The sequence below is a fragment of the Nannospalax galili genome, unplaced genomic scaffold (genome assembly GCF_000622305.1).
Source record: "Nannospalax galili isolate Female #2095 unplaced genomic scaffold, S.galili_v1.0 scaffold507, whole genome shotgun sequence".
Lineage (NCBI taxonomy): Eukaryota > Metazoa > Chordata > Mammalia > Rodentia > Spalacidae > Nannospalax > Nannospalax galili.
In genome coordinates this window covers 1,000,271-1,013,686 of record NW_008356261.1, presented here as the reverse complement: position 1 = coordinate 1,013,686, position 13,416 = coordinate 1,000,271, and the positions used below count along the sequence as shown (strand labels likewise).

Genomic DNA, 13,416 nt, shown 5'->3' with positions numbered 1-13,416 from the left:
TATATATATATGTATGTATACGTATAGTTAAACCTTCTGCAAAGGCTGATCAACTGATTAGAACTTCAGAGATTATGGAGAGTTTGGAATGCTGCAGGTCCAGAGCTTAATTACCATTCATGTCAGGCATCTTTAGCCCCTATACACCTTTGACTCAACATCCTGGAACTAATAGATAAAAACCTTTTGGAATGTATTAACTTAGCACCTTTCACCCAGATAGACCAAGATTTCGCAGACATACACAAAGTCACAGACCTGATTCAAGATCAGCTTAACTCCCTTGCCTCAGTGGGCCTTCAAAATGAGAGCCTTAGATTTGCTAACCTCTCAGCACAAAGAAACTTGCTTATTTTGGGGAGATAAATGCTGTTACTATGCCAATCAATCTGACACTGTACACCAGCTCAGGGCAGCCTAAACCAGTGGCAGAAGGACCACACAGGAGGAAACAGGTTCTGGGGCTGACTGGGAAGCTGGCCACAGCTGCCCCACTCCTGGGCCCTCTCGCCCCTCCTTATAGCGCTCCTCTTGTCTGGCCCTTGCCTAATCAATACTTTCCAATGAGTCTTACAGAATCCCATGACTGAAGCAGCTCATGTGACTGCCCGAGCCACCACCTGGCAACAAATCAATACTGTGTACCTGTTCCACGCCCCAGAGAACTCCTCTACGCCCTCTTCCAATGGACACTGAAGTCTCCTGCCTCTCGATGCCCCTCTCAGCAGGAAGCAGTTGAACTGGTCTATGGCATCAGCCCCCCCCGCCCAATTCCTCTTCAGGATCTGAAATAAAGGGGAGCCCCGTAAAAACACTGAACCACAAAGTGCTTCCTGTTCTGCAAACAAATCCTATCAAGACACCCTTATCGGAACAATGTGGGCCCTAAACCCTTTACAAACACCCCTACCCAATCCCCATGACTCTATTTCCACATACAAACACACTTAAACTCCTCTGCTGCTTGGCTGGTATGGCTGCTGCCAACTCCCACTGGTCACCTAGCCACCCATCATTGACTATGATAAAGGTCAATCTGGACTGGCAAGGTCAGTTGCCTTCTTTCCTGCCTGGACTTCTATTCCTAACAGTTCAGTACAGACAGCATGAGTCCCCTGCCCTACTGAACACCTGTAGTATGGTGGGTCCAAATGGAAATGTGTTCCATGTGTGAAATACACACCTGGTGTCAAAGACTTACATGAAAAAAAACGCAGTACATGGCAGTAATTTTTGCTACCCGGGGCATGCTGCAGTGATATTTTAGTCACACTGGGCTACATAACATGTATTATCAAAGCTAGTTTCATATATGACTATTCTTTTTTTTCAATGAGCCACTAGAACATTTGGACCACGTCCAGGGTCATCCAGGCAATGCAGACCTAAGTCAACTGGTCAGAGGGGACCCCTGTGCCACAGGCTCACCAAAACCTGGGAGCAGACTTTCTATCACCAGTGCTGACCCCTCCAGGGCAGACCTGGGCTCCACTAGCCAGTACACAGGAGGGACTTTTTTTTTTTTTTTTTTTTGGGTCTTTTTGTGACAGGGTCTCCCTGTAGCCCCAGCTGTCCTGGAACTCACTAAGTAGACCAGGCTAGCCTGGAACTCAGAGATCCACCTGCCTCTGCCTCCCGAGTGCTGGGATTAAAGGCATGCGCCACCATACCCGGCTAGGAGGGACTTTCTTCCTGCACAGCACAGCTCAGACTTCCCCAGTTCCACAACACTCTACAGATGTTTGTAGATTGGATAACTTAACAAATTCTGTCTTTGTATGGGGGAGGGGGTGTACTGGGCAAACACCTTACCAATCAATAAGCTATATCCCCAGAAAAAGTTCTTCTGTTTGTGTATATTTGTGTGTATGTGTATGCCTACATGTATGTAAGTGCACCCATGTTGTATAATAACTGCAGAGGTCAGAAGAGGGCATCAGATCTCCTGGAACTGGAGTTGTGGACAGTTGTTAGCCACCATATGGGTGCTGGGAATCAAACCCAGGTCCTCTGCAGGAGCAGCCAGTGTTCTTAACCACAGAGCCATCCCTCCAGCTCCCCAAAGTTCTCTTTGTCTCTTTTGCATTTATTGATTGTGTGTGTGCATGTGGCGGGGTACATGTGGAGATCAGGAGTTGGGTTTCTCTTTCTATCATGTGGGTTACAGGGATGGAACTCAATGAGCTGTCAGGTTTAGTAGAAAGTGCCTTTACCCACTGAACCATCTCACAGGGCCCAAAGCCCTTACTCATTAAGCTACACATCAGCAAGTTAGATTATTGTTTTAAAACCTAAAAAAAAAAACTCAAAATTCAGATTTAATCCTTCCCACTTGAAAGCCAGAAACTATAACAAGCATACAGAGTAAAATGTAGAGGGCTATCAGTGAGCAATGCGTACCTCCCCATAACACAATCAGACTGGCCGGCTGGCCCTGTCAGTGAGAGCCTAGAGCTGCGACCACAAGGCAGGCTGGAGGGTAGCTGTGTCCGGCCCTCCTTAGTTTTCCTGAGCCTGAGCAGGGTGGCGTGAGGCTCTCCTCCCAGACGCAGGCCTGGCTGCACAGCTCCCCGGGGAGCTCTCCTCCTCCCAGGGCCTCCTCCTCTCTACCCTGCCATAACAGTTACTGTACACTGCAACCTGTCAGAGGGTCTGCATCTGGAAACCTAGCTAGAGCCCATTAGTATCCCCAGCAACTGGGAGAAGGCAACAGACGATACGGCAGGACCCAGTCGGGGTGGCAGGACAGCCATGGGGCCATCCCAGGCCCTCCTTACGGAGCACCAAGCTACAGACTCCCCTGAATACACACAGGCTGCCCCCACACACCATGACAGACTCTCACAGGCCTTTGGAGCATCCCTGGCACTATTTTAAAATACTCAAACTTGGGCTGGAGACATGCCTCAGTGGTTAAGAGCATTGACTGCAGAGGACCCGGGTTCGATTCCCGGCACCCACATGGCGGCTACGAACTGTCCTTAACTACAGTTCCAGGGGATCCGACAGCCTCTTCTGACCTCCGCAGCATTGCACGACATGGGTGCACTCACATACATGCAGGCGATACATGCACACACATAAAATAAAAATAATAAATTTTAAAAAAATTAAAATACTCAAACTTAATACTTTCCTCAGCTCAACAGAAAATACTCTAACAAGAAGCAATTCAAATTCCACTAGTTTTCGCACCGCCAGACATTTAAGAGAACCACTCTCCAGGCCCCTGTGAGCACCTACCCTGAGATTCCAGGAGCCCACAGGGATGACTCCTGCTGACCCTGCACGCTAAGCGTCGAATCCAAGCTTCTCCCTATTTCTAGGCAATCCCAGCTGTTCTAATGGCTAAAGTGTGCTCAGCTGAAAGGGTTAACTGGGCTTTCCCACACATCCTGCAGACAGGTCCTCAGCCTGTGCTGCGCAGTTCTTCAGTCTGTCAGCGGAAGCTGCCTGGTGAGGGCAGGTCTCTGGTTACAGCCTATGGGGCAGACACCCTGAAGCTGTCAGTACTTCAGACAAACAACAGCTGGGTATTCTGTGTTAACGTATATCAGCATCCAGAGGACCCCTGATTGTGAGGCCCACGGGCTAGCTCCAACCTCAGCATGGTACTGAACAGCATTTCCAAGTAAGAACCAGGTCAAATTGATTCCCACTCCCCTCCCCAAGAAAAGAGCAAGACCCAAGCAAGGTAGGAGAGGCCATCCAACCAGTTCAACACAAGGTTTTCTCCGAACCTGGATCTCCCCAATGGCTGGATTCTGTTGTACTGAGAACCCAACATGGTTTAGGAGTTTTAAAGAGAAAAAGAGAGAGATGTTAAAAAACAGGGTTTGTATTCATTACTCTCCTGACCAAAATATCTAACAAAAACAACTGAAGGGGCTGGGTATGGCAGCACACGCCTTTAATCCCAGTACCAGCGAGGCAGAGGCAGGCGGCTCTCTGAGCCTGGTCTGTGAGCCTCTCTGTGAGCCTGGACAGCCTGGTCTACAATGGGAGCTCCAGGCCAGCGAGGGCTACATAGTAAGAGCTTATTTTTAAAAAAGGGGGGAAAGGGGGGCCTGGAGAGATGGCTCAGCAATTAAGAACACTGACTGTTCTTGCAGAAGACCCAGGTTCTAATCCCAGCACCCACATGGCAGCTAACAACTGTCTGTAACTCCAGTTCCAGGGGATCTGACAGCCTCTTCTGTCCTCGGGTATTGCATGACACAGGTACATTTACCTACATGCAGGCATAACACTCATACACATAAAATAAAAATAATAATTTTTTTTTTTAAAAAAAGACAACTAAAGGCCGGGCATGGTGGCGCACACCTTTCTTTAATCCCAGCACTTGGGAGGCAGAGGCAGGCAGATCTCTGTGAGTTCTACATAGTTCTACATAGTGAGTTCCAGGACAGCTGGGGCTACAGGGAGACCCAGTCTCAAAAAGACCAAAAAAAAAACAACTAAAAACAAAAGCCAGAAATCAGAGCGAGGTAAACCCTTGTGCTCAGCTCCATCTCTCCTTTTTATGCAGCTCAGGGCCCCAGCCCACGGAAGGGTACCAGACAAATTTAGGGTGGGTCTTCCCACCTCAACTAATCTAATCTAGAAATCCCTCACAGGCATGCCCAGAGGTTAGTTTCCATGGTGATTCTAAATCCCACCAGGCTGACCGTCACAGGCTCCCAGGTAAAATTCACAACAGAAGATGGGGGAAGACAGCTCACCTTTAAATTTGGATCTAATGTTCGCCAGCTCCTTGTTTATCCTCTTTATTTCTGCTTCTTTACTTTTGCCTAGAAAAAAAAATAATAAATCCATTGTCAAATTGCCTCTAAAGAAACTCTCTGTCAGTGGGGCGTGGTGGCACACATCTTAAATCCCAGCATTCAGGAGTCAGAGGAAGGAGGATCTCTGCGAGATCAAGGCCAGCCTGATCTGCATATCGAGTTCCAGGCCAGCTGGGGCTGCAGGGAGACCCTGCTTCACAAAAGACAAGAAACGCACTGTCCACTGAGATCCACACTGAGAACTGATGCTAGAGTTGAGGGCGGGGCGGGGGCGGCAGGCACAAGACAAGAATGACAAGGCCCTGGGCTCAGTCTCTCACTTGAAGACAGGAAGAGAGACCACGAAAGAAGCTGCCCCAGGGCCCCAAGTCAACTGGCCTAGCACAGCCACAAGGGACCAGTACCCCATCCACAGGACAGCGATCCAGTGGGTCCACAGCATGTCCCAGAAGCAGCACCTCACACTAGGTACACTATATCCCTGGCTGTTTCTACCCATATACCTCAGCCCTGTGGCTGGAAGGCACCCAAAGCACCTGCTAGAGGTTTTCCTCAGTAAGCCATCAGCCATTGATCACTCAGATGGAAGAGCAGAACTCCACAGGCGTCCAAGTGCCTTACAAAACTCACCAAACTGCAAAACCTGGCAAGTTTACCACTCAACTTGAAGTTCGGGAATTCTACCATACAGAATAAATGGAGGAATGACAGATAGTGTTCAAACATGCTAAACTATACATGTAACGGTTACTAAAGTGCCCCTCCTTTCCAAATACCCAATATACATGTGGCTTTTAGCTTCACCTGGACCCAGGAGTGGGGGGGGCAGTGGGGGGGTTCCCACCAGGACCACTTGCTTACCACACAGATGAGGCAAACAGTATGTATTATAAACAAGTCTATGTTTAAATCACTTTTTGAAAACAGCAATAAAAACAGTTTAAAGCTCAGTAAGTAAAGGTGCTGTCACACAAGGCTGACAACCCAGAATTGATCCCCAGAACCTACATAAAGATGAAAAGAAAAAACTGAATCCCCAAAGTTGTCCTCTGGCCTCCACCTGCATGCCATGGCACATATGTACTCACATACGCAATACACACACAATAATAAATTACATTTTTTAAATATTTTATTTATTATTTTATGTGTCTGAGTATATTGCCTGCATGTGTGTAAATGCACCCATGTCATGCAATGCCCCTAGAGGTCAGAAGAGGGCGTCAGATCCCCTGGAACTGGAGTTACAAAGGTTGTTAGCTGTCACATGTTTGCTGAAAATAGAAGCTAGGTCCTCTACAAGAGCAGCCCATGCTCTTAACTGCTGAGCCATCTCTCCAACCCATTTTTTTTTCTTTTGGTCTTTTTGAGACAGGATTTCCCTGTAGCCCCAGCTGTCCTGGATTCACCATGGAGACCAGGCTGGCCTCGAACTCACAGAGATCTGCCTGCCTCTGCCTCCGAGCGCTGGGATTAAAGGTGTGTGCCACCATGCCCGGCCTCTCCAACACATTTTAAATTTTAAAAATGACCTCAAAGGGGCTGGAGAGATGACTCAGCAGTTAAGAACACTAGTTGTTCTTGCAGAAGACCCAGGTTCGAATCCCAGCACCCACATGGCAGCTAACAACTGTCCCAGGGGATCCAACTCCAAGGGCACTGCACAACATGGGTGCACTTACCTACACGCAGGCAATACACGCATACGTATAAAATTTAAAAAACAAATAAAATTTTAAAAATAAAATAAAAATGACCTCAACAATTGGAAGCTGCCAAGGGAGAGAGAAACATTCTCCTTTGAGGGTGTGGTCGCTGAGAGGCTCCAGGGGACGGCCTCACGCCTCACTCCCCTGCTCTGAGGGCAGCACTAATTGGTGTAGTGGGTTATCAAATAAAAATAAAAACAAGACCACATGAAGTTGGGAGGGGACATGCTGGGGACCAAGGGGAAAACGGGGTGGATGTGGTTATATTTCATATGTACAAGCATAAATTCATGAAAGTGTTACACACCAGTGTGCAAACCACATATGGTACCTCGTTAATTTGTATGAATTTTGTGGGGTTTTACGTGTACCTTAAAAATCAATTTAAATTAAAAAATAAAAAACAGCCATGTGTGGTGGTGCACGCCTTTAATCCTAGCACTCGGGAGGCAGAGACAGGTGGATCTCTGTGAGTTCAAGGCCAGCCTGGTCTACACAGTGAAACCCTATCAGAAAGAAGGAAAGAAGGAAGGAATTATCAAAGAATAAGAGATGATAAATAAATAAAAATAAAGGGCCTCTTAAGTCAGTCCCTAAATAGAGCTGCACTCCCAGAGGAGGGAACCCACCAGCACTGCATAACAAGAGCAAGCTGGTGCTGGCAGAGCCCCAGTACTGCCTCAGCCTGTACCCAGCTCTCAGGGCCTGGGAGCACAATGCTACTGCCCAGCTCATCTGCCGCCCAGCAGGACAGGCCCGACCATCTCTTATCTCCTACTGCGCACAGTGCTCCTGAGCAGGGCTCACTATAACTGAACTGGGAACATTCCTAGACCAGACCTGCCCTAGCAAACTCCAGGTGCACAGTGCTCAGGACAGAGAAGCAGGTTTCCGTGCAGCTAGGAAAGGCAGTCAGGCCCAGAGCCCAACTCCCTCACAGCCATAACACAGCAGGAGTTTCAGGGTCGAGGCTCCCATCTGCAGTGCCTGAGCAGCTGAAGGCTCCAACCAGGGTGGTGCAACTAGCACAGGCTGGTTCTGGTGCTGGGTGAACTGCCAGAGGCAGGCAGAGTAAGGGAAAAGTGACTTTAAGAAGTTTTCTTTCTTTAGTGGGGCATGGTGGCGAATGCCTTTAATCCCAGCACTTGGGAGGCAGAGGCAGGTGAATCTCTGTGAGTTTGAGGCCAGCCTGGTCTACCTAGAGAGTTCCAGGCCAGCTGGGGCTACAAGGAGACCCTGTCTCAAAAAAAAAAAAAAAAAAAAAAAAAAAAAAAGATGTTTTCTTTGATAAAAACCTCATGTTTGGCTGGGCATGGTGGCACACATATTTAATCCCAGCACTCAGGAGGCAGAGGCAGGCGATCTCTATGAGATCAAGGCCAGCCTGGTCTACATGGTGAGTTCCAGGATAGCTGGGACTACAGGGAAAGAGACCCAGTATCAACAAGACCAAAAATTTTAAAATAAAAAACAGCCAGGCATGGTGGCACATGCCTTTAGTCCTAACACTGGGAGGCAGAGGCAGGCAGATCTTTATGAGTTCGAGGCCAGCCTGGTCTACAGAGTGAGTTCCAGGACAGCTGGGACTACAGGGAGACCCTGTCTCAAAAAGATAAAAGAAAAAAAAAAAAAAAAAGAGAGAAAATAAAAATCTTTAGCAAAGGTGTATGTCTACAATCCCAGTATTCAGGAGGCTGAGGTTGGGGGGGGGGTGATCATGTTTGAGTGTGAGGACGTGAATGTGCAGGAGTGAGTGTGAACACACATGGGGGGCATGTGAGTATGCAAGGGAAGCAGGTACGGAAGGCTATGTGCTCAGGCAGTGCAAACAATGTGCAAATGTCACACACACCTCCTACAGCACAGCAGGACAGGGAGCTGGCAGCTAGCTCAGTCCTCAGCCAGGGTGGCAGCACCCAGCTGTTTGGGCATGGTAACTCGACAGCCCAACAGCATTCCCACAGGAAGGGAGGCCTGTCCACCCACAGACCAGAAGCAGTAGTGTCCTGAAAGCAAAGGTCATCACTAGCTCCCAGACTGTGATCCTGAAACAGAAACTTCAGAGGAAGGTGGACCCCAGGCAAAGGGGACAATTATATGCCAAGGCCTCAGGCTCGCTCTTTTTATTTTTAATTTAAAAAATTGTTATTGCCAGGCATGGTGGCGCACACCTTTAATCCCAGCAATCAGAGGCAGAGGCAGGCGGATCTCTGCGAGTCCAAGGCCAGCCTGGTCTACATAGTGAGTTCCAGGACAGCTGGAGCTACAGGGAGACCCTGTCTCAAAAAGACCAAAAAAAAAAATCGTTATTACATTGTGGTGTGTGTGTGTGTGTGTGTGTGTGTGTGTGTGTGTGTACACCACAGTGCAAATGTGGAAGCCAAAGACAACTTGAAGGACAGTTTTCTCCTACCATGTGGGACCCAGGGATTAAATGTAGGTGGTCAGGGTTGGCAGCAGGCACCTCTACCCACTGAGCTATCTTCCCCAGCCCTCAGGCTCATTCTCACTAGACCTAACCTTCCCTGTGGTTCCTGCCCTACCAGTGCCCACTGCCTCTGCTCTGTGCTGCCCTGGCCCGGCCACTCCAACTCTGCGATCCTCCCCCTGCCCTCAGTCCTCCATGGATACCTAGGTTCCATGGATACCTAGGTCTGCTCAAGGCACTCCCCGTGGTAGATTATGAGGACATCCCTGCCTCCTTCGATCCATCTGACCACAGCTTCCCCAGGAAAAAACCCACTTTTCCAAGTACAGGGGATGACCTCACTCCTTGAGGGACCTGGCACTTGTCACCAGCCTAACCCTGAGACAGTTCAAAAAGGTGAGTCCCTTAATTCACCCCTGTCCTCAAGCATCACTGGCTACAGCCCCACTGTACCTTCCACTAGCAAGTGAGGCCATCCCTCCTGGACTGCAACCCTGTCTATTACCTCCCAGCCTGGCTGCAGGCCAACAGGGATGGCCAGGGGTTGCCCTCAGTGAACGTAGGTCTGTCTCAGAAACCCCCACTTGACAGTGACTGTGAATGAACATGTAACAGACCCCAGCACCACTGCTCCAACACAGGCTCCAAGCCTGATCTAATAAAAGAGACAGCATCGAAGAACCCTACATCAGAGCGTGTGAGCAACACAAGCTGCAAACTGCCTTCCACAGGGTGCTGTCTTCCTTCCACTGAGCACACAGGTCACCAAATGCTGAACCCTGGAAATGCTAAACGGGATCCCACCAGATGAACTGCTGGCTGGGTCCACAGTACAGACACCAGCAGACCAGCCCTCATGTGCCCAGATTCTTTGCAGGAGGCGTATGCATCACAGATTACCCATATGCCACTGCACAGTGGGCCTGATCCAGGCTCCTCATATCACACTTTCACCCCAAGGCAGTGTCTTGCCTTAGAGAAGAGGTCTAGTAAAAAAAAAAAAAAAATCCTGTGATAAAGAATTAGCTTTAAAGCTGGGTGTGGTGGCACACACCTTTGATCCCAGTACTAGAGAGGCAGAGCCAGGTGGAGCTCTGAGTTCAAGGCCAGCCTGGTCTACGTAGCAAGTTTCAGGTCAACCAGGGCTAGAACCAAGACAAGGGTAGAAATCAATTTTGAAAGGGTAACCACCTAACTGGCCTGCAGCAACAAGCCCTCCAGACAGTCTGAGCTGTGGGATTCTGGTCTTAGCTACCCTTGACTCTGAAATACAGCAGTAATCCCCAACATGGACTTCGGAGCACTGCTGGCTAATGAGTGACCCAGGCTGGCCACAACCACTGGCCAGGAACAAGTTGCAATTTGCCTCAGTGAGTCTCAAAGAATGCTCAGTATGTGGACAGGCTCAGCTCCTGGGGGAATGCTCATTCCTCAGCAACAGGCTAGTTAATCATTTCTTCTCCATAGGCCAAACTCATCGCTGATGGGACTGGTGTGTAGGGAATAGCCTAGGTTCCAAAATATCCACCGGGGCTGGGTATGGTGGACAACATCTTTAATCACAGCACTGAGAGGCCTGAAGCAGGAGGGTCACAAGTGCAGGGCCAGCCTGGGCAGCTCAGCAAGACCTTGCTGCAGAAAAAATAAACACAACTATCTAAAAAGTAAACCTTTGGGGCTGGAGAGATGGCTCAGCGGTTAAGAACACTGTTCTTGCAGAAGACCTGATTCGAATCCCAGCACCCACATGGCAGCTAACAACTGTCTGTAACTCCAGTTCTAGAGGATTCAACGGCCTCTTCTGTCCTCTGCGGGCATTGCAGGACACGGGTGCACTCACCTACATGCAGGCAATAGACACACACACATAAGATAAAAATAAAATATTTTAAAAGCAAACCTTTGACAATATAGTAATACTCTGTCTACACAAGTCTTAGTCCTTGTACACACTGACTTTACAAAGCAAGCCAAAACCCAAAACTGACCAAGCAAAAGTGCACACCCCCCTTTTTTTCTCCTTTTTTGGTTTTCTGAGACAGGCTCTCTCACTATGCCAAAGTGTGCCTCTTAAGGAAGGCAGGATTTCTAATATGCACTGAAAGTGGTCACTACATCGCCACTTACACTGGGTCAACCACCCCAGCAGCTGCATGACTGGACTTTCCCACCTCAGATCTGCAGACAGGAATGCCATCAACCTGAGGAGTGCAACCTTAAACGAGGGGAAAGGGACAATGTGTAGCCAAGGGAGCCACCGTGGCTGTGGCCAGGGATGCCTCTGTGGTTTGTGCTAATATACAGAAGAGATGGGCATCCAATCAAAATCCTCACCAACAAACCCACATGAAAGAGCACATGGACCCGGCTGGTAGCCCATGCCTGTAATCCCAGCACTTGTAAGGTTTACACAAGAGGATCACTGCAAGTTTGAGGCCAGCCAGGACTGCATAGTAATTGTCAGGTCACAAGGGCAACAGTGAGCTTCTATCTTAAAAAAATTTTTTCACTCAACATTTGTTCTAGGCCCAAGAAGATAAATCCACACATGAATGACATGCTAGCTGGCCCATCTTTGGCAGCTTTGGGATATGATTCACATACCACACAGTTCACATGCATGAAAGATCTAAGTACAGTGGCTCCCAGGTACCCAATCTACCTGTCCTTCACCATAACCTATTTCAGAAGGAGATGTCATGCCCATTAGCAGTCCCTCACCTGTCCCTGCCCAGCCCTGACAACCTCAGCTGGCTCTCAACAGGCTTGCCTCTTACAGCCCTTCATCCACACAGGATGTGTGCGCACAGGATGTGTGTTCCACGTCTGGCGTCTTCCTCTCAGCACGATGCTGGCGAGCAGCAGTGAGCACAGCACCTCGTTTCTGACGCTACACTGTGTACCGTGTTCTGCTGCCTGTGGCTTCTGGATTCTTTCTACTTGTGGGGTGATCATGAATAACATGAGTAGGAATGTTCATATGTAGGTTTCTGTACACACGTTTTCCTTTCTCTTTTTTTTTTTTTTTTCCGATCTTTTTAGATAGGGTCTCCCTGTAGCTCCAGCTGTCCTGAAACTCGCTCTGTAGACCAGGCTGGCCTCAAACTCACAGAGATCCGCCTGCCTCTGCCTCCCAAGCACTCTTAAACATGTGTCTAGGAATGGAACTATTCTGAGCCAGAGACAAGGGGGGCAGCACCACTATATGTCCACACCCTGGGCTAATGGTTAGCCAAGAAGGGGGCTTGAGCCATACCACAAGAGCCACACACAGTCCACAGCCTGGTAAGTGAGAAAGAGAATCTACTCCAGATCCCTACGGACCAGGATTCCAATGTGGGAGAACCACACAGGTAAGCTTCAGAGACACAGTGCCTGCTGCCTGGTGTTGCTTTTTGCTTTTCAGAGTGAGTGAGTGAGTGAGTGAGTGAGTGAGTGTACCTGTGCATCATGTGGAAGCCAAAGATCGTCCTCAGGAGTCATTCCTCAGGTGCCAATCTACCTTGCTGGTTTGTTCATTTGAGACAAGGTCTCTCACTGAACTGGTATTCACTAAGACAGACTGACTGCCAGGGAGCCCCAGGGATCCTGCTGTCTCAGTCTCCCCAGAGGTGGGAGAACAAGTGTGTGCCACCACACCCAGCTTTTTTCCTGGACACTGGAAGTTGGACTAAGGTCCTCATCCTTCATGTGGCAAGCAATTTACTAAGTGAGCCACCTCCCCAGCCCCAATGCAGGTGTCCCCAGTACTGCAAGAACACAGTGCTAGGTAGGAGTGTGAACGGCCCTCCCTCTTCGGTCACCACCCATCCTCCTGGCTCCTGGGAGCAAAACTGGAAGAGTTAAGCGACTACTGGCCCTTAAGCCGCCCCCCCCTATCCTTATCTGAATGCCCCTCCTCAGTGGCCCACAATCCTCCCCACTGGGACACCCTCAGGGGATGGTGTGCACTTTGGTCTGCAGCCTGGTCAGAATCCGGACTCCAGTGCACAGCAGCAGGAGCAGCAGCAACTACAGCAGCTGCCTTCAGTTCAAAGCCAGAGTGGGGAGAGGCACAGAGCCTGAGTCAGCCATCCTGAGGTGGCTGAATGTTGAGTGTCTCCTCCTCAGCCTGCACCCTCACCCACTCAGGGAAGGCCCACCCCACCTGTGACAGTACCCCGTATTCCTACATCCAGACCAGACCTGTTCTCTAAACTACAGTCTTACATAAGAGACAATACACTCAACATCTCCCTCCCAAAGCTGCCTGCCATAAACAGGGTCCAGACTTTCCCTTTCACCTTAAACATGCAAGAAGCTACACTTCGCCACAGCTCCAGCCTCCTGCCAGAGAAGAGATCTGGACCAGGAGTCTCCTTGATCTGAGCAGGAGAGGGGCTCTGTGGGCACAGCCTTGACTTGACTGGTTAATAGGCAACATCTCAGACTGCAGGGGAAGCCCAACATGGTCTGCTTTGGGAGACTGACCCTGCCTCAAAAGTGGGGTCTT

The 13,416-nt window shown here is 49.3% G+C and overlaps 1 protein-coding gene across 2 annotated transcripts in view; it reads right to left on the bottom strand.

The window, feature by feature from the left end:
- Ap2a2 (adaptor related protein complex 2 subunit alpha 2) overlaps window positions 1-13,416 on the bottom strand; it is a 71,623-nt gene that overhangs the window by 44,615 nt on the left and 13,592 nt on the right. For both annotated transcript variants that reach the window (XM_008854434.3, XM_008854435.3), the window contains exon 2: window positions 4,725-4,793. In XM_008854434.3, the coding sequence (XP_008852656.1) occupies window positions 4,725-4,793 (69 nt within the window). The remainder of the gene's footprint in view (window positions 1-4,724; window positions 4,794-13,416) is intronic.